Source organism: Barbus barbus, assembly GCF_936440315.1.
Source record: "Barbus barbus genome assembly, chromosome: 18".
NCBI lineage: Eukaryota > Metazoa > Chordata > Actinopteri > Cypriniformes > Cyprinidae > Barbus > Barbus barbus.
The window spans coordinates 2,685,566-2,711,999 of record NC_136746.1 but is presented as its reverse complement, the minus strand read 5'-3'; the positions used below and the strand labels follow the sequence as shown (position 1 = coordinate 2,711,999).

The following is a 26,434-nucleotide window of genomic DNA, read 5'->3' as shown; positions in this document are numbered from 1 at the left end:
GGTAGATAATAATACTGTATTTAATATTTAAAAAAAAATAGTAGTTCATTCAAAATCATTTTGGCTGCTAGCATGGAAACATATGCTTATTTTAATAAGTAGTAGCATTCGGCACTGGTTGGGCAGCAATAAGGTCCTCTCTGTAACATGGCCGAAGCCACATGTTCGTGGTAAACATCTCTGCTCGACTGTAGCATTTAAAGCCCCGTTTCGCGATGGAGTCGGTGTCAAACACGCCGGAGGAGGCGAGCGCTTCTATAGACTGCGACGGAAACACAGACACATTTGAGAAAGTCAAATCAAAGAGGAGTCATAAACGCAAGCGGGACGCGATGGAGACGGAGACGCTAGCGGCCAAGAGACCGCAGTTCCCGGCCTTATCAGGAGACCAGCTCACGGTACGATACTAAACAATGGGAACAGCACCGAGAAATATCTTCACACAGATCTATGGATCATTTTTTGAGTCGGATCTTTACAACGAAGTGTTAGAAACGATTCTTTCACAATCACAAGCAGTGTTGGGGAAAGTTACTTTTAAAAGTAATGCGTTACAATATCGTGTTACTTCCTAAAATAACTAATTACGCTACTTAGTTACGTTTTATGGAACGTAATGCGTTACGTTACTTTTTGAATCTGGGCAGGCCTTGCTTGTGTGATTTTAGCTTGGTGTGGTTGAATTGGATTATTGAAGGCCATTAGCAAAGACATTGGTTAATAAAATGGGGATTAAATGATATGTTTTATTTAATTATTGCAAGTTTGATTATTGTTCTGAGTTTGCATTTGATTTTTTAATTCATTTTGAGGAATGCTGAATCTGTTTAGCGCAGGTGAGATGAGTAAATACTGTTCATATTTAGTTTAGTAAGATCATGTTCACACACGCTCTGAACTCACTCCTGATTTCTCTCTACATGCCAACACCAGAGCTGTCACTCAATACATCAAAACACAGGAACTGGTGATACTTATGTGTAAAAGTAACTCCGATATTTCCTTCTAAATTGAATAATAATGTGTTACTGGAAGAGTATCCTAATCTGAATATGTAACTTGCTACGGTTCTCAAACAATGGCTCTGGAGTCAAGAACTCACCCTTTAACCCTCATAACAGATTCAAAACTACATGATTTCAGAGAAGCATTGCTTTATAAAACAGTCAGAACATCAACAATGTTGTCTGATCAGCAACTTCTCATTAATGAGTGAACATGAAAAAGCTACAAAAGTAAAGTTGAGTAAAAAAATCAATAAAGTCCTCGCTATGTGTCCTGCGTTAGGCTACCAGACATTGCTCTTTTGTTGATTTTGATTGCTTTCATTGTCCTCATTTGGATAAAAGCGTCTGCTAAATGACTAAATGTAAAAGTTCTATCTGTATGCAGATGAGAAATCTGATTGTTGTATGAAATGTATAAGAACACCAGTATTAAACCCATCAGGATTCCTAAATATCACATTAACCTACATGTTTATTTTTAACAAAACAACATGCATATTATTCTGAAAACGTTTTTAAACAAAATGCATTTTAAATGTCTCTCTCTCTTTAAACACAATTTTTAAAACCCTTCATTCTCTTTTGAAAACGGCTGTTTTTATGAATGTGTATGCATCTCTTCCATGTCAGAATGAGAGCATGTGTGATGAGGGTTAGGTCTGATCTCTCTCGTTCCTGTCTGATGAAGCGGTGCTGTTGTTGTTTCAGGGCGGTGCAGCTGAGATGCGGAAGGTGCCTGTTCCTCCTCACCGTTACACTCCTCTGAAAGAGAACTGGATGAAGATTTTCACACCCATCGTAGAACATCTGCGGCTCCAAGTGCGATTCAACCTCAAAACCAGACACGTGGAGATTAAAGTAAGAGCTGGCAGTTATTATAGCTTGTGTTATCAGTGGGAAATTATCATCTGATCACTTCCAGCTAATGAATTGTTTTGCAGACGTGCAGAGAAACGTCAGACGTCGGTGCTCTGACCAGAGCTGCTGACTTTGTGAAGGCGTTTACTTTAGGCTTTCAGGTGGAGGTGAGTGTGACGGAGATCATTTCTGTTCTGTAGAGCAGTCATAAACGGAGTTAGCAGAGTTAATTTAGAAAAAACATGGATTTGAAATGCTTGCGGTATGAAAGGATTCTGACAGATCTCATAAATGCCTTACAGTGTTAGACATTGATTCCTCTGGTTGGTAAAAATACATTCTTTAAGTCATTTCAGTGCAAATACATAACCATTCAAAAGCCTCTTCTGCTCAACAGGGCGAGTAAAGACTGTAAAAACAGAAATACTGTGAAAAATTAAATAGCTCTTTTCTAAGTGAATATCTGTTAAAATGTATTTCTGTGATGCGCAGCTGTATTTTCAGCATCATTACTCCAGTCTTCAGTGTCACATGATCTTCAGAAATCATAATAATGTGCTGATTTACTGCTCAACAAACATTTCTGATTATTATCAATGTTGAAAACTGCCCAATATTATTGTGGAAACAGTGATGCATTTTATTTTTCAGGATTCTTTGATTAACTGAAAGTTCAAAAGATCAGAATTTATTTGAAATAGAAATCTTTTGGAACATTAAATATGTCTATAATGCCACTTTTGATCATTTTAATGTCTTTGAATAAAAGTAATCCCAAACTTTTACAAATTAGTGTGCATAAATGCAAAGATACATCGACTGTCATCAGAAAACTGAAAAAAAAAAAATATTTTTTTGTTATATTACCCAGCCCTTTCTTTCAGTAGTTTACTATTATTGTCTTATTATTCATAGAGTGTGCAGTAATGTAACGAGTGTTGTATGTCACTGCACAGGATGCTCTTGCTCTGATCAGATTAGACGAGCTGTTTCTGGAAACGTTTGATGTCACAGACGGTGAGTCTTTAACCTCAGTCACCTCACGAGAGAGAGTTGTGTCCAGTCGCTGATTGTTCTGTGTTTGCAGTTAAACCTCTGAAAGGAGATCACTTATCCAGAGCCATCGGCAGGATAGCAGGGAAAGGAGGAAAAACCAAGTTCACCATCGAGAACGTGACGAAGACCAGGATCGTGCTCGCAGACTCGTGAGTGCACTTCACATACAGAACCGCTTGAGCGGAAAACTGTTGAATCTCTTTTTGATGTATTCCCACTAGAAATGTAAAATGTCAGAGTATTTGATTGGGGCTGGGGAAATGGTGAATATTCACAATGTACTTGTTTATTTAAAGGTTTGACATATTTTGCAATATTTTAATGCACTATTTATTTGGCCAAAAATTTACAGGTTTCATTATGTTTCAATTTGTTTATATTAAAAATGTGACCCTGGAGCACAAAACCAGTCTTAAGTCGCTGAGGTATATTTGTAGCAGTAGCCTAAAATACACTGTATGGGTCACAATTATACATTTTTCTTTTATGCCAAAAATTATTAGGATATTAAGTAAAGATCATGTTCCATGAAGATATTTTGTAAATGTCCTACTGTAAATATATCAAAACTTAATTTTTGATTAGTAATATCCATTGCTAAGAACTTCATTTGAACAACTTTAAAGGAGATTTTCACAATATTTAGATTTTTTTACACCCTCAGATTCCAGATTTTCAAATAGTTGTATCTCAGACAAATATTGTCCAAACCATACATCAATGGAAAGATTATTTATTCAGATGATTTTCAGATGATGTATAAATCACGATTTCGAAAAATTGACCCTTATGACTGGTTTTATGGTCCAGGGTCACGTATATAAATGCAACAGAAACGCAAAGCCATAAGTTATGTTTTTTGATATATAGTGACCACAACTTTGTGCACTTCATGACTGAATGCACAGTTGATTTTAATTTTGATTTGTTGTTTTCTATCCAGGAAGGTTCATATTTTGGGATCTTTCCAGAATATCAAAATGGCACGGACAGCAATATGCAACCTCATTCTCGGTAAGTGAATATGAAACTTCTAATGTATGCATCTGAATTAAGACATAATCAAAATAAGAGGAAATATTTCTGCTTTTTACAGGAAGTCCTCCATCAAAGGTGTATGGCAACATTCGGGCGGTGGCGAGCCGCTCAGCTGAGAGGTTTTAACACGTGAAGAAACTCACAGCTCATGGACTGATGCAGAAATAACCAGTTACATTATTAGTGCCATATTGGCCTGAATATTGTGTATGAATGATACGGTGACGGATGTGACTCCTCCAGCAAGGGGTCTTCAGATAATAAACACTTCATGAATGGAAATCAGACGCGTGTGGATCCAATAAGTCAAGTTTTACATGTTTATTGTTTCATACGGTATCAAGTAGTCCATATATCCCATAATAGTTGATTTGATGCAGCATGCAGAATAGACATCCCATAACTGACGAGCTTCACGTGTCTTCATAAGTACGAGACACGCTTTCATTCACCAAAAGCTGCAGACAAACCCATTTTCTTAAAGCGCGAGCAACTTGATAAAACTGTATTTACAAAACAAACGGGCAAATGATGTGAGCTGAATCTGAAAATAATATAGGTGTGTTTGAATCTAATTTGGCAAGTTATGTAATGCATTTCATGGTGCTTCTGATATCGGATATACGATCACAGCTTAAGTGTAAACCATTGGAATAGATGAAAGTAACCATGCAGAAAGGAACCAGTCAAAGCAAGCACAGCAGAAGCCTCGTACAGTATGTATAATATCGATATGCTGAGATCGGAGATGAATTTGGTGACGCTGCTCCTGTCATGCATGTAAACATTCAAGAGTTTTTGATTTGAAGCTCTAGTCTTGATTACACTCCGTTTTACAAGCGTTTGCGTATTGATTGGCTGTGGATGTCATATATACGTTTATCAAAGCACACAGATCTCCTGCTGCCGTTATAAAAGATGGATGTGAATATAATCCATGTATTAGAGATGATTGACACACGGCGCTCACAAAATGCTTCGGATGAACTATCAAAGCCAAGGGTCTTTCCACTGAAAGAAAGATGGCACGAGCAAAACGTCTGAACAAATACAGGTTTGTTAGGGTTTCAAAAGTGAAAGCTTTGGTTGTTAAATGTTCGTTTAACTCATCGAGCAACATTAGTTGATAAAAGAGTGAAGTTCTGAGCTCCATCAGCATCTTACAGACGAGACATTGACTTTAGCGTCCTAATTTTGATTTTGTGATCGCCGTGTGCCGTTCCATCTGCGACTGTCATTTAGACGGAGATATTGGTGTTAGTGAAGTATTTTTGTCTTGGTAAATTTCTAATGGACTGTCTCAACGCTTCAGACCTAACAATATAAACGTTATATCACGATTGATACAAAACGGTTATTAAACATGGTTAAATGCTAGAATGATATAAATAGTGTAATATCACAAAGTGTAACAGAAGGAAGCCAACGTTTCATCTTTACGTCATGCGGTCGAACGGGATGGTGGCGAGCGCTTTGTACTGTATGTTCTGTTGGCACGTCATACCTACATATACTTAATATCTTAAAAAAGACAAAACCAAATAAATATAAAAAAAAAGAAGCATTAAAAAAAAACTAAATAAATATGGACAAGCCAATGCTCTTTCCTCTTGAACTGAGATGCTCTTTCAGTGTCCATAAGCCCATAAAGTGCTACACACCAGCTTATCGAGCAGACTGGAGTTCGGTAACACTTACACACAAGGCTTCTATTTGACAAAAGTGGCTTAAATACTTCCATTGAAACACACAGAGAGCATTTGCTGGATATCTTGAGCAGGTCGTCAGAGATGGAGAGGAAAGCGGATCTGCTGGACATGGACTCGCTCACACATCCACCACCATCTTCTTGTGTATATCAAGACCTCCGACGACCTGAAGAACGAGACAACAAAGACATTAACCTGTGGAAATATCTACATAGAATAAAACAGACTGAACCCCCCCCCAAAAGAAAAAAAAAAGTTATATTATAATATAATAGATATTTTGTTTGAAAAAAGTCTCTTCTCTATCAGTAAAACTGTAATATTGTGAAATATAATTACAATTTAAAATAGCTGTTTTCTATGTGAATATAATTGACTGGAGTAATGATGCTGAAATACAGCTTTGATCACACGATCCTGCAGAAATCATTCTAATCTTATTAGATATTATTATCAATGTTGAAAACAGTTGTGCTGCACAATGTGTTTGTGGACACTGATGCATTTTATTTTTCAGGATTCTCTGAGGAATAGAAAGTGCAAAAGAACAGCATTTATTTGAAATATAAATCTTTTTTAACATTATAAATGTCTTTACTGGCACTTTGATCCTTTTAATGCGTCTAAACTTTTACAAATTAGTGCAAATATATATGTATAGGTATATATATTTATTTTTTTCCCATGGGGAGTGCATGAACTACCTCTATAGTGCATCTATAATTTAAAGTCCTCTAAATATTTGATTATCAAACTCTCTATCACTCTCTATTTTAATTCTATTATTTAAAAATAAAATTGTCCCTTTTAGACTTGTTTTCTTAAAAAAACACTAGCTTCTCTATTCTTTTTGTGTTCTATCTAGTTGTTTTCTTATTTATTATACAATTAACAAAAGCAAAAGAGGCCTCTAACAATAGCTTGCTCTATTCTTTTTCTAACTTAGACTTGTTATAGCACTTGCATATCATTGCTCTTTTGGATAAAAGTGCGCTAAATGACTAAATGTAAATATAATAAAGTTATTAAAAAATCTGTTCAAATATAGATACATGTCTGGTGTTTAGTTTAAATGGTCTTACAGCACAGAATTCCTCGAAAGATATTCTCCCATCGCCGTCCTTGTCTGCGTTGATGATGGTCTTGTCCACTATCTGCTGCAGCTGAGTGTCCTTCAGGTTGTTGCCCACCATCATCTTCAGCACCTGGAACAGCTCTCCGTTGGAAATGTAGCCGTCCTTGTCCATGTCATAGATCCTAAAAGCGACTGGACCCAGGAAAACAGCAAATGATGAGCAAGAGTCAGATGTTGTCTGGTGTGAGATCAGAGAAGTGTTGTACTCACAGCGCAGTTTCTGCTCCTTATCACCCTTCACACTGAACTGAGAGACGCCCTCGATGAACTCTACACACACACAAACAACCCATTGTAACCACATCACACACATGAGTTTATTACAGTTTAGTCATGCCAAGTTGACGATATTGCTATTTTTTTATTTCAGTTTTAGTTCTAGTTAACCTCAATTCAAATGATATAAAATGACAACTAGCTGAAATATAATGTTCAGTAACACTACTTAAAACTCTTATGTATAATGCATTATAAAGGGTTATTAAAGGCTATAATGCATTATAATCATAATGTGTGTTGTAATACATTATATCTTGTTGTAAATGATTCTAAGCAAATTTAAAATGCATAGTGTAATAATGAATCAGTAAGTGCTATAATGTATTAACTGTGGTTACAATTATTCATGAGATTGTACGATGCATTACAAGGCGCTTTTGACCACAGCATCAGAGCGAGTCCTAAAACACACTTGTAGCCGATCGGCAGTAAGGGGGCGTGTCTAATAATGATGGAGAGAGAGAACAAGCGCACGATTCGAGTGCACAGCATGGGTATTAGCAGATCGACTATAGATAGACAAAAAGAGGAAAATATCGGAGGAACAAGTTGAAGGTGAACTTGCAATATTTCAGTCTTTAAGCTCCTCAATTGCAAATGGTCAGACGGTTTCAGATTTTCCCTAATGGTGCCAGAGTTTGAGGTTTATACGGCCCAGATAATCATCTTCTTGTGAACTGATTTATCCTGAAGAAGGTACTTGTTACGCAGAGTTTGTTATGTATGCAAAACAGCATCCGCCATTCACCACTGCCGAACAGACATTTTGAGGATGTGAAAGGCCCAAAGGTGTCTTCCAAACCGTTTTTCACGACTGAATTGAGCGTTGATGTTGCAAATAACAGTTTTGAGTCCATGTCTCAGTATGCCGCTTTGTCTGCTAAGTTCCCATGTGGGTGATCTTCTTTGCAGTAAACAATGTTGGACTCCATGATGGCTTTGGCCTGATACCTTTATATGTGACCTTGGACCACAAAACCAGTCATTGAGATTTATACATCATCTGAAGCTGAATAAATAATCTTTCCATTGATGTATGGTTTGTTAGGATCGGACAATATTTGGCTGAGATACAACTATTTGAAAATCTGGAATCTGAGGGAGCAAAAAAATCTAAATATTGAGAAAATCATCAATCATAGTCAAATGATTTCTGGCATGCCTCACCTTTGAAATCCACCTCTCCGTTGCCGTCCGTGTCGAATATCTCGATGACTCTCTGCACCAGGGGGTTCTGCTGTAACTCAGGCAAGGACATGAACTCATCCACGCTGAGGGATCCTGAGTTATCTAGGTCGAGTTTCTTAAACCTCTTTCCCAGCCTTTTAATCTCATCAGCATCGACTGGCGTGGACCGAGAGAAAACGCCAGACACACACAATAAACACAGAAATTAGCAAACACTCCTGCACACAAACACTCACCCGTCTGACTGAGCAGCAGATCCACCCAACCCAGCCTCTATCTGCTCATCAGCCAAACAACACAACAAAGACCATCAAACGCTGGCAGATGAATGAAGCGAGACACACTCACATCCCGTGACGGGATCCTTGGCTGCGGCTGGCCTCACACGGGTCACTACACACAGAGGTTTGCCCATCGCACTGTACCGACGAGCCATGCGGATCCCACCTCGCTGCCTATCACCACTGCTAAGCCTTGAATATCAAACTTACTGTAAGCCCTTTCAGATTGAGTCACATGACCCTTCGGTCGGCCTCCACAACTCTGAGCAGTTCAGCCGAAGCTAGAGCTCTTCACACCACTGCAAACTCTAAAACATTACTGGCACAAACACATCTGTATTTTCATACACTGCCGGTCAAAAGTTTGGAATAACTGAGATTATTATTGCTTTTAAAATAAGTCACCAAGACTGCATTTAAGGGGTTGAAACTGACACCGCTTTTTTCAGAACAAGGCCGATACACATACTTTTATTTTTTATCATTTGTCGATACCGAGTACCAATACTTGTATTTTCATTGCATTTGTATTTTTTTTAAATATTGGGCACCTAAACCTGGGGAAACTTTATTTTCGCCTTGGTCTGAATGAAAATGCAAATTCATTCTTTGCCACTAGGTGCCGCTTTTAGCGCGTTAAAAGCTCATAAACACTGCTTTTAATTAAATCAACCGCAGATTAGAGTCACGCAAAGGGGTTTGGAAAAATAAATAGTTTGGGAGTCGTTGAGCAAAATAAATGCATATTATAAGAGAATGAAAGTGCTTTTTGACCTTGCATGCAACCTGTTGTTGGGGACTCCCAAAACTAAAATATGAACCTTTCATTACCCATAACAGGGGCACTTTAATTAGGCTATTCCCATTAAAATGTACTGTACAAGCTTTTGTTACTTCTACTGTTCATTTTATTGCTCTATAGTATTTCATCTTTAATTTAATAGCACATCACAAAACCTCATAATGCAGGGAACCACTCTTTATACATAAATATTGCAATGAACATTTTCTGAAATATAAGTCGCAGCATGTTCCAGGTGATAAAAAAGTGACTTATGTTTCAGAAAATATGTTCCCTATCTGTCGGTCACTACGAGTTATGTCGTGACGACATTAGGGGATTCACTTGGGAGCCCCGACTGCCTCTGATAAGAGAAAACGCCAATGTAATTTGGCTAGTGGATTTTGCATACCTGAGCCACTCCCCGTGCATACGGGTATGAAAGGGCGACAGGTGCATCCACTCATCAGATTTTTTGCTTCAGAGCCGAGTGGATGAGAAGTCTAAGCGATCTCCACAAAGCCTTCTGCCTCAAGAATTTGTTCCTGGGTGGCGTCACGGTGCAGACAGCGGTGTCCCTGCAGCAGCCGGCCGCCAAGTCCTCCAGGAAGACGACAAGGCGGCCCTGACGCGCACAACCCGGAGATGGAGGAATTTGCTCTTTCCCAGGAGACGACGAGGCTAGCGTCGCTCCTTCCCCCGGAGGAGGGCCGGGTGGAGAATCTTGTGTTTTCTTTTGTTTCTGTTTCTGGCTCAAGGGCCAGTGGTACCCACATTGTCAAAGAAAGAGCAATTTCCCTTTCCTCCGGGTTCCCAGGTCTGCGGGCTGACAGTGTGCGACGCACTGCCTCCTCACTCTCACCCGAGACCCATATTGCCAGTGGCCAAGAGAGTGCGGTCTGGGGACGCGATGCCTCCCCGCGCACCTCTAGCCAGTCCCCCCAGGGACTTAGGGAGTTTTGTGGGGATGAGTCAGAACGCACTGCCTTCTGTTCCATCCAACCTTACTCCCCCTCGCTGCACCACTGCGGGCACGTCGATTGGGCCTTTGGTGCCACTTGCACAGTATCTGGGGGCGTGGCTTGCGCTACCCAGCCCGTCTCGCTGGCTCATTCGCACAGTTCGACTCGGCTATGCGATTCAGTTCGCCAGGCGGCCGCCCAGGTTCAGTGGCATCTTCGGGACTTCGGTGGCAGTCCGAGATGCACCTGTCCTGCGCGAGGAGATTGCTGTCCTTCTGGCAAAGGGTGCAATCGAGCGGTCCCTCCAGCCGAGATGAGGCAGGGGTTTTACAGCCCCTACTTCATCGTGCCCAAGAAAGGCGGTGGCCTCCGGCCAATCCTAGACCTGCGAGTCTTGAATCGGGCCCTACACAAGCTCCCGTTCAAGATGTTGATGCAGAAGCGCATCATCAAATGCGTTCAGTCCGCGGATTGGTTTGCAGCGATCGACCTGAAGGACACTTACTTTCATGTCTCGATTTTCCCTCGACACAGGCCGTTCCTACGGTTTGCGTTCGAGGGGCGGGCATGGCATTACAGGGTCCTCCCCTTCGGGCTCTCCCTGTCTCCCCATGCCTTCACGAAGGTGGCGGAGGGCGCCCTTGCCCCGTTACGGGAAGTGGGCGTCAGGATCCTCAACTATCTCGACGATTGGCTCATCTTGGCCCGGTCGCGAGAACAGTTGTGAGGTCACAGGGACCTGGTGCTCCGGCACCTCAGCCAGTTGGGGCTTCGGGTCAACTGGGAAAAGAGCAAGCTCTCCCCTGTGCAGAGAATCTCTTTTCTCGGTGTGGAGTTAGACTCCGTGAGTATGACGGCACGTCTCTCGGACGAGCGTGCCCAATCAGTGCTGAACTGCCTGAGTTCCTTCAGAGGCAGGACAGTGGTTCCGCTGAAACGGTTTCAGCAGCTCCTGGGGCATATGGCATCCGTAGCCGCAGTCACGCCGCTCGGGTTGCTTCATATGAGACCACTTCAGCACTGGTTACACTCACGGGTCCCGAGATGGGCATGGCGCCGCGGGACACGTCGTGTGACCATCACGCAATCGTGTCGCCGCTCTTTCAGCCCCTGGTCGGACCTTGCCTTCCTACGGGCCGGGGTGCCCTTAGGACAAGTGTCCCGGCATGTTGTTGTCACAACAGATGCCTCCAGCATGGGCTGGGGCGCTACATGCAACGGGCAGGCAGCTTCGGGGCTCTGGACGGGGCCTCGACTGCTTTGGCACATCAACTGCCTAGAGCTGTTGGCAGTGCATCTGGCCTTAAAGCAGTTCCGGCCACTGCTCCTAGGCCAGCACGTGTTGGTCCGCACGGACAACACTGCGGCTGTTTCGTACATCAACCGGCAGGGAGGTCTACGATCACGCCGCATGTCACAGCTCGCCTGCCATCTCCTCCTCTGGAGTCAGTCACAGCTCAAATCGCTGCGCGCCGTCCACATTCCGGGGGAGCTCAATCGTGCAGCCGACGCGCTCTCACGACAGCTCACGTTCCCCGGAGAATGGCGACTCCATCCCGAGACGATCCGGCTGACTTGGAGTCGATTCGGGGAAGCCCAGGTAGACCTGTTTGCTTCCCGCGAGTCCTCCCACTGCCAGCTGTATTTCTCCCTGGCCGAGGCCCCCCTCGGCACGGACGCACTAGCACACAGCTGGCCTCGGGCTCTGCGCAAGTATGCGTTTCCCCCAGTGAGCCTGATCGCACAGACACTGTGCAAGGTCAGGGAGGACGAGGAGCAGGTCTTGTTGGTTGCGCCATATTGGCCCACCCGGACCTGGTTTCCGGAACTCACCCTCCTCGCGACAGCCCCTCCCTGGCGCATCCCTCTGAGGAAGGATCTTCTTTCTCAGGGACTCGGCACCATATGGCACCCGCGTCCAGATCTGTGGAACCTCCATGTGTGGCTCCTGGATGGGACGCGGCAGACTTGAGTGGCCTGCCACAGGCTGTGGTGGACACCATCACTCAAGCTAGGGCCCCTTCAACTAGGCAAGCCTATGCACTGAAGTGGAGTCTGTTTGCGGACTGGTGTTCTTCTCGTCGAGAGGACCCCCAAAGATGCACGGTTGGAGTAGTGCTTTCTTTCCTGCAAGAGAGGTTGGAGCGCAGGCTGTCGCCCTCCACCTTGAAAGTGTACGTGGCTGCTATTGCGGCCCATCACGATGCAGTGGACGGCCGGTCCCTGGGAAAGCACGATCTCATCGTGAGGTTCCTGAGGGGTGCCAGGAGGTTGAATCCCCCTAGGTCACCCCTGATGCCCTCCTGGGACCTCTCTATCGTCCTGGCTGGACTTCAGAGGGGTCCCTTTGAGCCGCTGGACTCAGTCGAGCTGAAATTCCTGTCGGCTAAGACAGCGCTCCTGACCGCGCTCACTTCCATCAAGAGGGTCGGGGACCTCCAAGCATTTTCGGTAAGCGAAGAGTGCCTTGTGTTTGGGCCGGCCTACTCTCACGTTGTCCTGAGACCCCGGCCCGGATACGTGCCTAAGGTTCCCACCACGCCCTTCCGTGATCAGGTGGTGAACCTGCAAGCACTGCCCTCGGAGGAGGCAGACCCAGCCTTGGCGTTGCTGTGTCCCATAAGAGCGCTGCGCATATACGTGGACCGCACCCGGAGCTTCAGAAGCTCTGAGCAGCTCTTTGTCTGCCACGGAGGTCAGCAGAAAGGGAAGGCTGTCTCCAAGCAGAGGTTGGCCCACTGGATAGTGGATGCCATCGCCTTGGCGTACCAATCCCAAGGCGAGCCGTGCCCCCTCGGGGTGAGGGCTCACTCCACACGGAGTGTTGCCTCCTCCTATGTGTTGGCGCACGTGAACCTCCAGCACCCCCGGCAGTCAAACTGGGCGGAGCAGTCTGACGCCAGGCCCAGTACCGGTGTTAGCTTGCCCGGGTCTCCGGTCAGCCCCTGTACTCGGCTAGGTGCCCGTGTGGCCTGATTCCCTTCGAGTGATCCCACACGTGTATTCATCCATGGTATGGTTTCCCTCACGGTAAACCCGTGTCTTCCCTTTGACAGATCTCTGTCAGACCCTGCTGGCAGCCCTCCTCCCTTCTCCTAGGTAGGATCTGCCCCAGGGTCCAGGCGTATGTAGCACTGCCCCAGGCTTGGGCCAGTCCATACCAGTGTCTCCACACGTTACCTCCCTTCGGGCAGGGTGTGGCCTCCGTAGCGCCCTTCTCCGGAAGGCTCGCTTCCCCGTCGTTACTGCCGGGCTGTAACAACAAACAGGAAAGACCTGAAGCAGTCTTTCATAGAAGGTCGAAATCCCTTCCGATTTCTGGGGAAAGGAACAGCGGCTTGGCTATCTCCAGCAGCAATGTACTCAGTGGTCCCTGCGGGCGCCAAGGTTAGCGAATTTGCGCTGGGGCGACGGGAAGGTTGCGACCTTCGCATTGCATGCAAAGCTTGTCAACATCTGCATGCCATATGGTCGTGATGGGGTTCAGGTTGTGGCGCTTTCCATAGACCCCTTATGTCGTCACGACATAACTCGTTCCCAGGGACACGTTCTCGGCTCCTCAGCGGAAAACCTGATGAGTGGATGCACTCTATGCACTTTATACCCGTATGCACGGGGAGTGGCTCAGGTATGCAAAATCCACTAGCCAAATTTCATTGGCGTTTTCTCTTATCAGAGGCAGTCGGGGCTCCCAAGTGAATCCCTTAATGTCGTCACGACATAACGTCTCCATTCCCTCCATCAGGGAACGAGGGTTACGTACGTAACAGAGACGTTCATCGCTGTTACAATATTGCATACTAAATTATTTCAAAGTCACTCAATGCAATTAATGACAAGCAAAACATGCGCAATGCACACACACATTTGTATTTGTGCAGAATGAGAGACACATACAGACTGCTAGCTTCACTTTCGCTTTAAATAAAGTTGTGTATGTTTGACATTTGAAATAAATGTTTACAGTGAATGACCCTGTTTGTTTGTTTTGTTTACATTTTAGTTGTAATCCAAATGATGTGTGTGCTAAGTGACCGAACAGCTATTTCTCTCTTCTTACCAACAAGTAACTTATATAACTTCTGCATTGTTTTACTGACTTGCTTTTAACATATCCGACCAAACAACAAACTTTTCAGTGATATTTTAATGAGTACACTGTTAAAAAAAAAAAAAAGTTGAGCCAACTTAAAATTTCAAGGCAACCAGCTTCAGCAGATTTTTGAGTTCTCTCAACTTATTGTTGCATAAACTTAAAACAACAAGTTGCAAAAACTCAAATCTGCTGAAGCTGGTTGCCTTAAAATTTTAAGTTGGCTCAACTTTTTTTTTCTTTACAGTATACGAGTACTGGAAGGCAGTATCAGGCCCCTACTGCATTTATTTAATCAAAAATACTGTAAATAATATTACAATTTAAAACAGGTGTTTTCTATGTGAATATATTTGTAAAATGTCATTTATTGCTGTGATTAAAGCAGAATTTTCAAATACTCCTTCAGAAACAATTGGTGATTTGCTGCTCAAAAGACATTTCTGATTATTATCAGTATTTTTGTGGAAGCTGTAATATACTACCATTTAAAAATAGTTTAATTCAGCACGAACCCATTAAATTGATTATAAGCAACAGCACAAGGTTTAATAATAATAACAAAAAGCTGTTCATTGAATTTTATATTCATCAAAGAACCGTGAAAAATAACAAAATAAAATGTATCACGGTTTCCACAAACAAATTGTGCAGCACAACTGTTTTCAACATTGATAATAATCAGAAATGTTTGTTGATCAGTAAATCAGTATATTATAATGATTTCTGAAGATCACGTGACACTGAAGACTGGAGTAATGATGCTGAAAATACAGCTGCGCATCACAGAAATAAATTACAGTTTAACAGATATTCACGTAGAAAACAGCTGTTTTAAATTGCAATAATATTTTACAATATTGCTGTTTTTTTTACTGTATTTTTGATCAAATGCCTTTTTGAGCAAGACGTCTTTCAAAACCATACAAAAACTTGCTGTCCCCAAACTTTGGAGTGATAGTGTAGAAACGCCAGGTACATCCAAGTTTTGTGCACAAGGCCTTTTTAATTTGTTTGCTGTTATTTCAGGAGGAATTATGGACGTTAATATCAGTTGTGGGATGATCTCGCCTGTTTAAAGGAGTTATTCTAGTTTAAAGACTTGTGTTGCCAGGCAACGACGGGTGTGTGGATCATGAAGACCATGATATCTGTTCACCTGCACCACTAATAACACTAATGCATGCACATCCATTAACTCTGCGCTCAGACCAGTGGCGATGATGAATCACCAGCATTAGCTCAATTGTAATTAACGCAGTTACAACCGCTGAGGCAATCGTGAGGACTCTGTTAAACGCGTGACAATCGCAGGAGGTCAAACTATCGAGCCATTAGTACACTGATCTTCCCTGAGCAAGTGATGTGAGAGAGCATATTCTGCTGTACATACATACTGAATGCAAAAATGATGAGTTAAAAAAAAATAAAAAATAAATAAAAACCAAGGCACTGACACAAAACAATATTACAAACTAACACAACTGTCTTCATCAGGGAACGCAAGACTATAGAAGCTTGTTTCCGCCACTGAATAAAAAAAAAAAGTAATTGCGAGTTTACATCTTGCAATTCTGATTTTTTTATTTGTTTGCAATTGCGAGTTATAAAGTCAGAATTGCGTGATATAAACCGGTAATTGCGGGAATTGCGATTCTGACATTTTCCTCACATTTGCGAGTTTGTATCTCGAAAGTTCTGCCATTTGTTCTCAGAATTGTAAGATATAAACTTACAATTGCGAGTTATAAAGTCTGATTCTGAGGGAAAAAGAGACTATTTTCTTACAATTGCGAGTTTATATTTCGCAATTCTGATTTAATTTTTTTTTCTCAGAACTGTGACTTTATATCATACAACTGTGAGAAAAAAAATAAATAAAAAAGAGTCAGAATCGAGAGATAAATAGTCGCAATTATCTTACAGGACAGAAGTCAATAAAACTCATTCATCCACCAAATTAATTAAATCAAGCACCCACAAGTAGCAATAGTATTCATACTTTTTCTTTTCTTTTTAATAGCCTTGTATAATGGTACTAGAAAATATGGTCTCATCAATGTTTGTGAATAATGACATTTTTCATTTTTTATCCAGATGATTAGTTTGTTCCTTAAAATGAATAAATAAAATGACAAACAACTAAATTAACTAAGCTTCTGGTGAGTATTAGAAGTATTGCCCAAAGGTGATATTTCATACTCGAGTGTCATCATGCGCAGACTGCAGCTGGATGGACGTATAAATAAATCTGAGCGCTGAAATGTGCTGCGCAGATCCATCAGCGTTACTCTCCTCGTCGACGGCCAAAGCCTGACATCACCCTATTAATGGCCGCTGGGCAAGACCTGAAGAGCTCTTATTTTTAGGCGTGAGCTCATAAGAAGCCCCCAAAAGCACCCTGAGGGTAACCCCCAGCAACACGGGACTCCAGCACACAGGCCGGGTTTATTTTGAGCTTGAGATGCTTACGGCCTCTGCCACATGCTAGTATGGCACACATTACTCCACGTACGCTCCCGTAAGTAGGTCATTTGCATGAGCAAGCTCTCAAAAATGATCTCTAATCTATCACACGATCATAAAGAGTTCAAGAGATTACTTGAAGACGGTGCATTTTTGTGAACACCAAGTGTACTACAGCAGACTTTCTTCTAGTTCTCTTGGTTTCTTTATGTATGAATCAAATGATTTTGCCCATGGTAAAAAAAAATGTGATAAAATGCACAGCACCAAACACCAGGGCCCGTATTCACCAAAACATTTTCCCCTAGGTTTAGGCCTAGTCCTAGACTAAAATGCAAGTCTGAGCTGAAATTAAAGAAACTTGCACTGACTGATCTTAAAATATATGAGTGCCTTTGTTTTGTCTGAAGATGCACACCACTATTGTTTTTTTCTAAGGCATGTTTATAAAAACATGTCCTATTGTTTTTGTCCTAATTGAACTATTGCCCAATCCTGGCTTAACCCAAGCCCTGTCTGTGAAACCAGGCCTTAATCTTACCACTAAGAGTTCTCCTAAATAGCAGTAAAAGTTTTCTCTTGAAACCTATTAACAAAGCTGCTGAGACTAAGGAACAGAGAGAAGTCTTAAGCTCAGAGCAAGGGGGCGGGGTTTACCTTGTTGCTATGGATGATGTCAGCATGCATATTAATGCACACAGTGATTGGATATTGTAGAGTGCGATATTATGTTGGCATTTTCAAATAAAGGTTTAAAAACAAAAATGTCAATTTGCCACATTCAAATAAAGATTTTAAAATGCAGGCTAAAGGTCATTGCACACTGAGTCCGAAATTTTTGCGTGCGTTTTTCAGTTTTTATCCGTATTCCGTTTTCGTACACGGAAGAGCGTACGTATTTTGCATACTAACCTGTGTGTGCAGTTACCCAAGCTACCCTAATCCTAGCAGAGCTCTTCACACGATGTGGTAAAGTGAGGTAAGACTGAGAGCGGGTGCCAGATCCTCACAGCTCATTAACAGCTGCACTGGAGCTCATGTGCACAGAGCCGCTGATTCCCAGCTACGGCTCCTAGTGTCGTTCTCTGTCAGAGATCTGGTGACCAAACACTGCGTGTCATTTGCATGAGTTATCATTAATATGGCACACAATGGATAGATTTGACAAATACTGACTAACTCTGGAGCATGTCAGACTCCCTGGCTCTCCGCAGACGCTTCTGATCTCTCGCTCAGTTTTGCATGCGTTCAACATTTGAGGGAAGCAAAACTAATTAAAAAGTTTCAGAGTTAAAAGTAAGCCTTGGCATCTCTGGAGACAAGCTTTACTTCATCTATTCATATCTGTTTGACGACTAGCACATATGAGTGATCACGCTTCAGTCACCATCTAGGTTTGATCAGCATTTTAGCAAATTAAAGTTTTGTATGCAAAATAGCTAGAAATGTAATGATACTTACAATGTGTGCACATTTCCAGGGGATAACTTGCCTCATTTCCCTACAAAAGAAGATGCAGATTTCATGAACTTTTCTTAAATGTGCTATGCATCAAAAACACTGTAATTCTGGAGACATTCAAAGTCAGTAAACCATTAGGAAGATTTCAGATGACCACGACACCTGTGAAGAGACGATGCCAATTCTGAGTCAACATACAAAACCACCACCAAATGTACCTTACATTGAAATGATCACGATCACATCATGCAAGCATTGCTTTAATGTCACAGTCACCTCAGATAACAGATCACTCATTTGTAATGTAGAAACACTGGACTTCTGTAAAGCTGCTTTGAAACGATCTGTATTGTGAACACTTCATGAATAAATCTAAATTACATTTAGTATCTGAGGCATTTTAAAATTGCATTGCGGTCTAATGTCTTTATATATGTCAATCTAAGAGTAAGTAAATTAATAAATGAATGAATAAATCTAAAAATATTTTTTGGTGATGTAACAAAAATCTATAATGGAATTAATTTTCATATATACATACATACATACATACATACATATATATATATATATAAAACAGACTACCAATGATGCCTTGCCAACTTGTTTGGATTTAGATTATTTTGAAACTTAAAAAAATAAAATAAAAAAAATAATAATAATTCTACATACTGACGTCTTTTAAAGCAATACTGATACAAACCAAATGCTGCTGCCGCTCTGTTCTAGAAGATAAAATACTGAATGGCTCCACTCTCTGTATCTCCATCTGCTTTGATTTATTATTTATAAAGCCCCGTTCAGTTCAAGGGTTCAAAGGCCCATATCCTGTATCTGTCACAGCAGTGAGGGACAGATGAGCGCTTATTCACTCTCGGTGATGCATGAACTCCATATACAGGTAGTATTAGATTCTTTGTGTGTTTTGACTGTTGCGAACGGATCATGTGATCAGCAGCGAGAGCTGAAGCCCACAGAGAAACACATCTGTCGCGGGAGACCCCGAGTGGAAAACACGAAACAAATTTAGATACAAAGATTTGAGGGGAGAAGCGTTCAGTGATGAGATTGCTCTCTGCTCGCTTTCTGTATATTATTTACATCCAGTTTGAAAAACTGTTTGGATTTTTGATGCTACTGAACTAACCAATGTAAAGTCAGGAAATAGTGCTCCGTAAAATGTGCTGCACACACTCTAATATTTGGGTTGAACTGTTCTGGAACAGTGTTATAACTTCACCACTGATTTCTAGTTGTGTCCTCTTTTGGAAGCCCAAACAAAGTACTCTCGCTTTCACAGCGAAACACAGCGTCTCCAGGACATGGTGCCGGCGGCAGCAACAACACTACAGCCAGAATAAAAACACACCCTCTCTGTTTGCGTGAACATTTGGGCGGTGTTATGAAAATCTCCCCACACCGTGATGTAGACGTGGGGGTGTGTTTGAATGAGGCGTTTTAGAGGCGTGGACGAGTCTTAACTTTATAAAGAATATCTCTTTGGGTTTGAGACTTTAGTCTTTACAACTTCAGGGATCTTATCTATCCACAAACAGCTTGTAACATTCCAAAGAGAAAGGAAAACTTGAAACCGCATCATATGACCCGTTTAAGATGTTGTCCAGTCCTCTGTCCATACTGTTTTCTTCAGTGAATAAGTGTTCTGGTCTGAATCAGGAGAGAAATCTGCACAGATCAAGCACTGTTTACAAGACAAAACAGCTCTTATCAAATACGTGAGTGGATGTTGATGTGATGTTTCTCCAATTCTGATGAAGCAGCGAACTCATCTACATCTTGGATGGCCTGAGGGTGACCTTTAAGGCCTTGTTTCTCAAAGCACATCATCATGAAATGCTCAGGACACAGAAAGTCCTGCTTCCAGAGGATGGAAAGATCAGGAGGGGAATCTGCTGCACTCCAAACATCTCTGTCCCAGTCGGTGTGACACACAAAGCTTCATGCTTTGGCTCCTTTTGGATCTATTTTAATTAGCGAATATATATACAAACAGGTCAAATTAATGCATGCTATTGGTCTTACCATGAATGATTCATCCATGCACATTTATTTCATTTGTTTGAGTGCATAAAATTGAATCATGATGTTATTTGTTTTTTCATTTTAACTGTACAATGTTAATTGTTCCTGTGAATGACAGGAATTGCAAAGAGAGATCATTTTTGGCAACTTGTTAAAATTGTAAATCTAATTACTTTTCTTATTTAAAATATTGTTTTGGGGTGAGATTTGATCTGGAGATAAAACTTCCAGGCTTAATTCAAATTCATAATTTTTCTACAATGATTCTGCAGGACTCTTTGTGGTTTTGTCTTGCATCCTCAAGAGATGAAGCATCACAAAGCTACGAAACCGACTGTGAAAAGCAGATGCAGTATATGCAAATGCAGAGCCGCAGTAAAATGGCATCTGAAGTGTTTTTGAAGAGCGGGACTGGGTTAATATCAGATCGCCCGAGTCTAAAATAAACATGAATTACAGCAATGATTATTCACAGTAGACCTTACTATCCGTGAGTAGATAAGAGAAAATGAAGCCTTGCGGCTCAAAAAAAGAGCGAACAGACAGGAAAAGATGGCGTTTTAAATGAAATCCTGAATCATTAGCGGGCTCTTCTGAGATGTAAATGAACTCTTTAGTGGGCTGAACATTGTCTGGAAGACCTAAGAGGCAAACACTGCGCAGTTCATAAATAATGCATTCGCCATTCAGAGTCAATTAGACCGCACGAAACATGCAGTGCACAGTGAACGCACACCCTGCTCCCTGCAAAGCAAACATACATTTATACAACTAAACTCGCTGAAACGTCTTCCATAACAGTGTAAAATAAATAGAGAGATTGACAAATGTTTCATGCTGGCCATAATCATAACTATGTCTATCTTTGATGTCCATTTTGCTCATGCCAATTACATTTAATATACGGTTTGAGGCCAAAGAAGTGGTTTGTGATGGAGCCGGTGGGGTTAGACACATATAACACACACACACCTCAAACTGTACCAACAGCATTGCAATCCATTCCTGATAATTCACAAATTCTTGAATAGACACAGTTTCTGTGAGATTCTCCTAGCTTTATAAGGTTTGCATTAGACTCTATCCTAATATAGGAATATATTAAAAATAGACTCTTCTCTATGTAAGAATATATTCTGATATCCACATAACACCGCCTGTCTGGATGGTAGTAAAAACTTATTAATATCAGCCCTAAAACTAAAGATTATTATTTTCTGCTAAAGGTAAAACTGCAAGCATGACTATTAAAGGGGAGAGAACTGATATGATGGTTCTTCATTCTCCTTCACTATGCCCACAAACAGCTGTACACCGCCTGAGATCAGGCCTCTGCTTGAGTGTGTGATACCCGCAGAAAGCCAGGCGCTAGCATTCCTATCGATCTCAACACCACGCAGGAACAATGCTAACTTTACATGTCAGACAGGTGGCTCTTCCTGTCTAGGTGGGCGGCTCTCCACAGAATACACTGCAGTATGTACAGACCTCATATGACCCAGTCCAGTGAAAGCCTTGACCCCTCAGGCATGCTAATAATAACTCTTTAGTGCCTGAAGTAAATCTTATGATTTGCATGATGGAGAAACATCAGAATTATTAGAATCCAGTCATAGTAATAGAAGTTACTGTACAGAATGACACGGATTAATCATATTGTGATTATGGACTAGTGTTTGAATGTAAAGCGCAAAAAAAACATTCGATGAAGTTGGCAAGAAAAGGTCAATTTTTATATAATTGCATTTCAAAACATTCATAAAATAAATTGTTACAGGTTTTGCTTTTATTTCACTAAACCATTTTTAATTAATAAATTTAAAAGCGAAATCATAAATCCAGAAATATTAAAACACAGAATTTCAGGAAAAAAGCATTGGTCTCTACTGTTATACGCAAGTGAATGAATGAATTTAGAAATAAATGTTTAAAGATTTATGAATTCAATATGCTTTTTGGTTATTAAAATTTAACGAAACTAGGGATGCACGATATTGGAATTCTGCCGATATTCGATATGCCGATATTTTTCAACTCATTTTGGCCGATATCGATGCCGATACCGATATATTTCCTTTTGTTTGGAAACAACACCAAGTCTCTCCTGTGCAGAAATTATAAGCAAAATATTATTCATTTTGGTTAGTTTTTAACAAGAACTTATTTATTAGAATTAAATAAAAAATAAAGGTTTTTTAACAGTACATTGAAGCTTTGAAAATAAATATAAATCAACTATATCAATCGCTGCATTTTTTCCCCCAGAAAGATGCAGTGTTAACCCTAATATTTTATTTTAAGATTTAACATTTGTAGATGGTCTAAAACAAAAGAGTTGTATAAATTCTGAAAATCTTTTAGAGCTCATGATTTGTTTAAAAAATAAAACGTTACACATTAATGAATAAATCAGTATATATAAAATTATTTAATTTACAAGTGTCATGTTTGTGATTTTTTTTTCATGTAAGCTATAGCTTCTGACCATTAAATCAAAACATACTTATTTTATTACATCAATTACTGCTTTATTTAATCAGAAACACAGTCTAAATGTTATTTGTGTAGGCTATTTTACTTTTAATTTAATTAGAAGTAGGCCAACAGCGCCCCTACTATTAAAACTACTTACCGAACGGGCATTAGGACCTGGGGGAGGCTGTCAATGCTGCCCCTGCTTGTGCTATAACTGTTTACTCTATCCCACACCGAACGCGTCATTCTGTACATGCCTTCACACATTAAATGCAGCGATCCAAAACAGTCAATCTATTCATCATTCAGACAAAACTTTGCTTCAAGAATGAGCCACATTGCTGACGTGATCTAATCGCTAGCACACCCTGAGCACATGCGAGTTAACCCCTTCCCCTTATCGGCAAGACATATCGGCATAATTTTGCATGTCAGGCCGATGCCGATATTTACATTTAAAGTCATTATCGGCCGATTTCGATATCAGTCCGATAATATCGTGCATCCCTAAACGAAACCATTAAATTAAAACTGAAAAAGAATTTGAGAAAGACAAAACTGAATCTGGGGGAAAAGATACAACTGATTTCATAGGGACTAAAAAATGTGTTAATCTTTTAATAAACCATTGTTAAATCATATAAGTTTCATGATTTCAATTAATTGAACATGTTTCTGAATACAAAATTTTTTAAATAATAAATAAAATGGAAATACAAAAAAATTAAAACAGAAAAAAAGAATGGGAAGAAAAAAAAAGTGAATTGTATCTCAGAGTATATCTCATATATATGCAGAGTGCCTTGCAAAGGTTTACTCGACTCAATGAAGATCCTAATGAACATATCAAGAGCTCTGCATGACATTATTCTGTAAGGAAAGGCCATAAAGAGCCATTACTGGAGAAGACGTTTGCCCAGGGCTGTAGCAGCTCTCCAGCTGCAATATCACCCCCGTAGTACTAATATAGATCTATTTAATGCCATGTCAGCATCTTAGGCTATTTTCATGGCAAAAACTATTAAAAAATACAGTATAACAAATACAATAAAAACAAGTTATATTACACAAGATTTTTTACATTAATATAGGATAAAAATTCTAAAACTTTTTCTGGCAAAATTATCCTACACTGTTAGACATTTCTGTAATTTCTGCAGTTATTTACTGTATATCACCCAGTATAATACTGCAAATTCCCTTTACAGTAAATAACTGTAATACCCTTTGCATCATGGGAATTTTCTATGACGTCAAACCCCACATAGAGACTTACCGTATTTGCTGTAACGGTCTCTTTGGCGTCATACTATTGAGGTTGTTTTATTTTCCTAATTTCTTACATTTGGATTGACACAGTTTGCCCTGCACCTCGTCTATAATGCTGCAGGCTTGAGACTGACTACAGGATGTGTTTCATCGCTTGTAATGATTGGAAAATCCATTTGTCCTTCATGTCAGAAACAGTGCGAGCGCTTGGAGTACATCTGTACGTCAGAAATATACCGGCCATCACTTCACTGTCCGCATCCACTGTAGATAGTAATGTTATATATAATGGGTTCAGTGTTGTTTTTGTTATCGAGTCGCGCCGATAAAAGACCAGCAAGCAACAATATATGTACGTTTGTGTCAGATTTTTGCACACCAGTTTAGCTAACGTTAGTAACATTTACCCGTCGACATGGCAGTAACAAACTTTACTATGGTAAACTGCGCTGTCATTTCAAACGACTTTTGACAGCATATTGAATTAAGTTAACGAGCAACGCTTATCTTATATTAACATTAGGTTAACTAGGTTTGTTCAGGTGTCAGTAGTTAATGTTGGCCAGAAGCCTATTGAGAAAATAAAATCAAAAATACTGAATTCTGTCAGAGCCACAGCCTGCACATATAACTGCTGATATAAACCGCTTCCAGTTCTTCTATAGGACCACCGACGCAATATTTATAATACAGTAATGAAAGAATTAAAGGTAGTAAGGCACTGAATAAGCAGCACTACGTCAGTCTTCATAAAGACTGATATTCAGTTTGCTTCTGACACGTCACAACACGAGCTCAGCGTTTCAGGGCTGTGTTTGACCTCGAGATTGACACGACACCCTCCTGACCGCTGTCAGTCTGTCACAAGACTCTTCCAGAAAAAGACATCGACTGCGGCGCACAGTTTTGTTAAAACGCCGAAGCCCTAAGGACCTGGAACAGAACGTGGCAGGGCAGACCTAGTTTTTGTTCCAGTTAACTCTAATGAAAACAATCAGCTTGAAGCTTGCTGCTTTCTAAGGCAGGCTATTATAGGTGAGGCTTCTAGCATGGCATCTTCTTGTTGGTTAACACTGTAATCTCGTAATCAGTAAGCCATCACATTAACAACCAACTGTAATGAGTTTCTGGAGTATGACTGAAGTCACTACTGAATTTCTAGTGTAACAGACATTTGTGACCCTGGAGCACAAAACCAGTCTTAAGTGTCAATTTTTCGATTACATACATCAATGGAAATAATATTTCCATTGATGTATGGTTTGTTATGATCGGACAATATTTGGCTGAGATACAACTATTTGAAAATCTGGAATCTGAGGGTGCAAAAAAATCTAAATATTGAGAAAATCTCCTTTAAAGTTGTAAAACTTAAGACTTTGTGCTCCAGGGTCACATTTACATCATTGGTGATGATGGCACATCTGGACAATACTGTGGATCTCTATAGTATCCATGTTTTTTTTAAGTACCATGTAAATACCACACGAATACTGTAATCATTCAATATCATCGCATTACCATTACCAGCACTGTACCACTGTTTTTATAATCCTAATTATTAATAGGGCTGGATGTAGAGTTGTAGTAAAGCAGGCTATATTTTATGGATAAGTGCATAATTCAAAAATAACTATAAAAATGGATTTTAGGTGAAATGAAACAAGCAACCTTCAGGCATCCAGTTCTCTTCTTATTTCTCAAACGGTTGTTGATACAATAATAGAAATGTGTTCTTGTAATAGCTGACTAATGTCACACTTAATAGCTCTGGCTTTAACTTTAATGCCAACAGCATCACAGAGGCAGCAGGCTCATTCAGTGCTTCATTTTGCAGCCACTTTGCATCAAATAGACTAAGAATAGATACTCCACCTGGCAGACGCTCAGTCGTGTTCTGACACCTTAGCCAAACGCTGAATTCATCGCCCAGGGTTTGCAGGATGCATTTGAAACTATGATATTTGGTATTTGTTTACAGTGCGGCTAATGCGTTGTGTTCCTTACCATGTTGCTGCCTGTGCGACGGAATTCCCCCTCGGAAATGAACAGCAGTAAATGAGAGCACAAAAATAAGAGGGAAATTCTGCTCCTGGTCTTGTTGTTTTGTGAAGAAAAGGCTGGTTTGGACAGGGCAGAAGCGTAACCTATTTTCCGTCCGTTTCCGTGGGTTTCACTGCAGCAGCGACGCGAGGAAGAGCCGCAGGGCGGGGAGGGGGAGGAGGCTCGCTGCTATTGGACGAGGCGCGATAGGGGCGGGGCGTAGAAGCGCTGATGGGCGGTCCTTCCACACACTACATACGGGAAACCTTGGCTCCACCCCCCTCCCTTCA

At 40.9% G+C, this 26,434-nt stretch overlaps 2 protein-coding genes across 3 annotated transcripts; one reads left to right on the top strand and one right to left on the bottom strand.

Moving 5' to 3' along the window:
- Nucleotides 1-120: 120 nt before the first annotated feature.
- Nucleotides 121-4,273, top strand: LOC306884111 (RNA-binding protein PNO1-like). Its single transcript, XM_079439796.1, has 7 exons — nt 121-398; nt 1,716-1,865; nt 1,949-2,032; nt 2,822-2,882; nt 2,953-3,070; nt 3,865-3,935; nt 4,018-4,273. Exons 1-7 carry the CDS (start codon nt 216-218, stop codon nt 4,083-4,085), a joined length of 735 nt encoding a protein of 244 aa, XP_079295922.1. The 5' UTR covers nt 121-215; the 3' UTR covers nt 4,086-4,273.
- LOC306884112 (calcineurin subunit B type 1-like) lies at nt 4,267-26,286 on the bottom strand. Of its 2 annotated transcripts, XM_079439798.1 has the most exons (6): nt 26,109-26,286; nt 18,315-18,354; nt 8,250-8,426; nt 7,014-7,073; nt 6,751-6,935; nt 4,267-5,834 (listed from the first exon to the last, which is right to left on the bottom strand). In XM_079439798.1, the coding sequence occupies exons 1-6, from the start codon at nt 26,109-26,111 to the stop codon at nt 5,787-5,789; spliced, it is 513 nt and encodes a 170-aa protein (XP_079295924.1). In that variant the 5' UTR covers nt 26,112-26,286; the 3' UTR covers nt 4,267-5,786. The 2 variants fall into 2 exon arrangements, with proteins under 2 accessions (XP_079295924.1, XP_079295923.1); XM_079439797.1 differs by lacking the exons at nt 18,315-18,354; nt 26,109-26,286 and adding an exon at nt 8,619-8,813.
- Between the last annotated feature and the right edge of the window lie 148 nt (nt 26,287-26,434).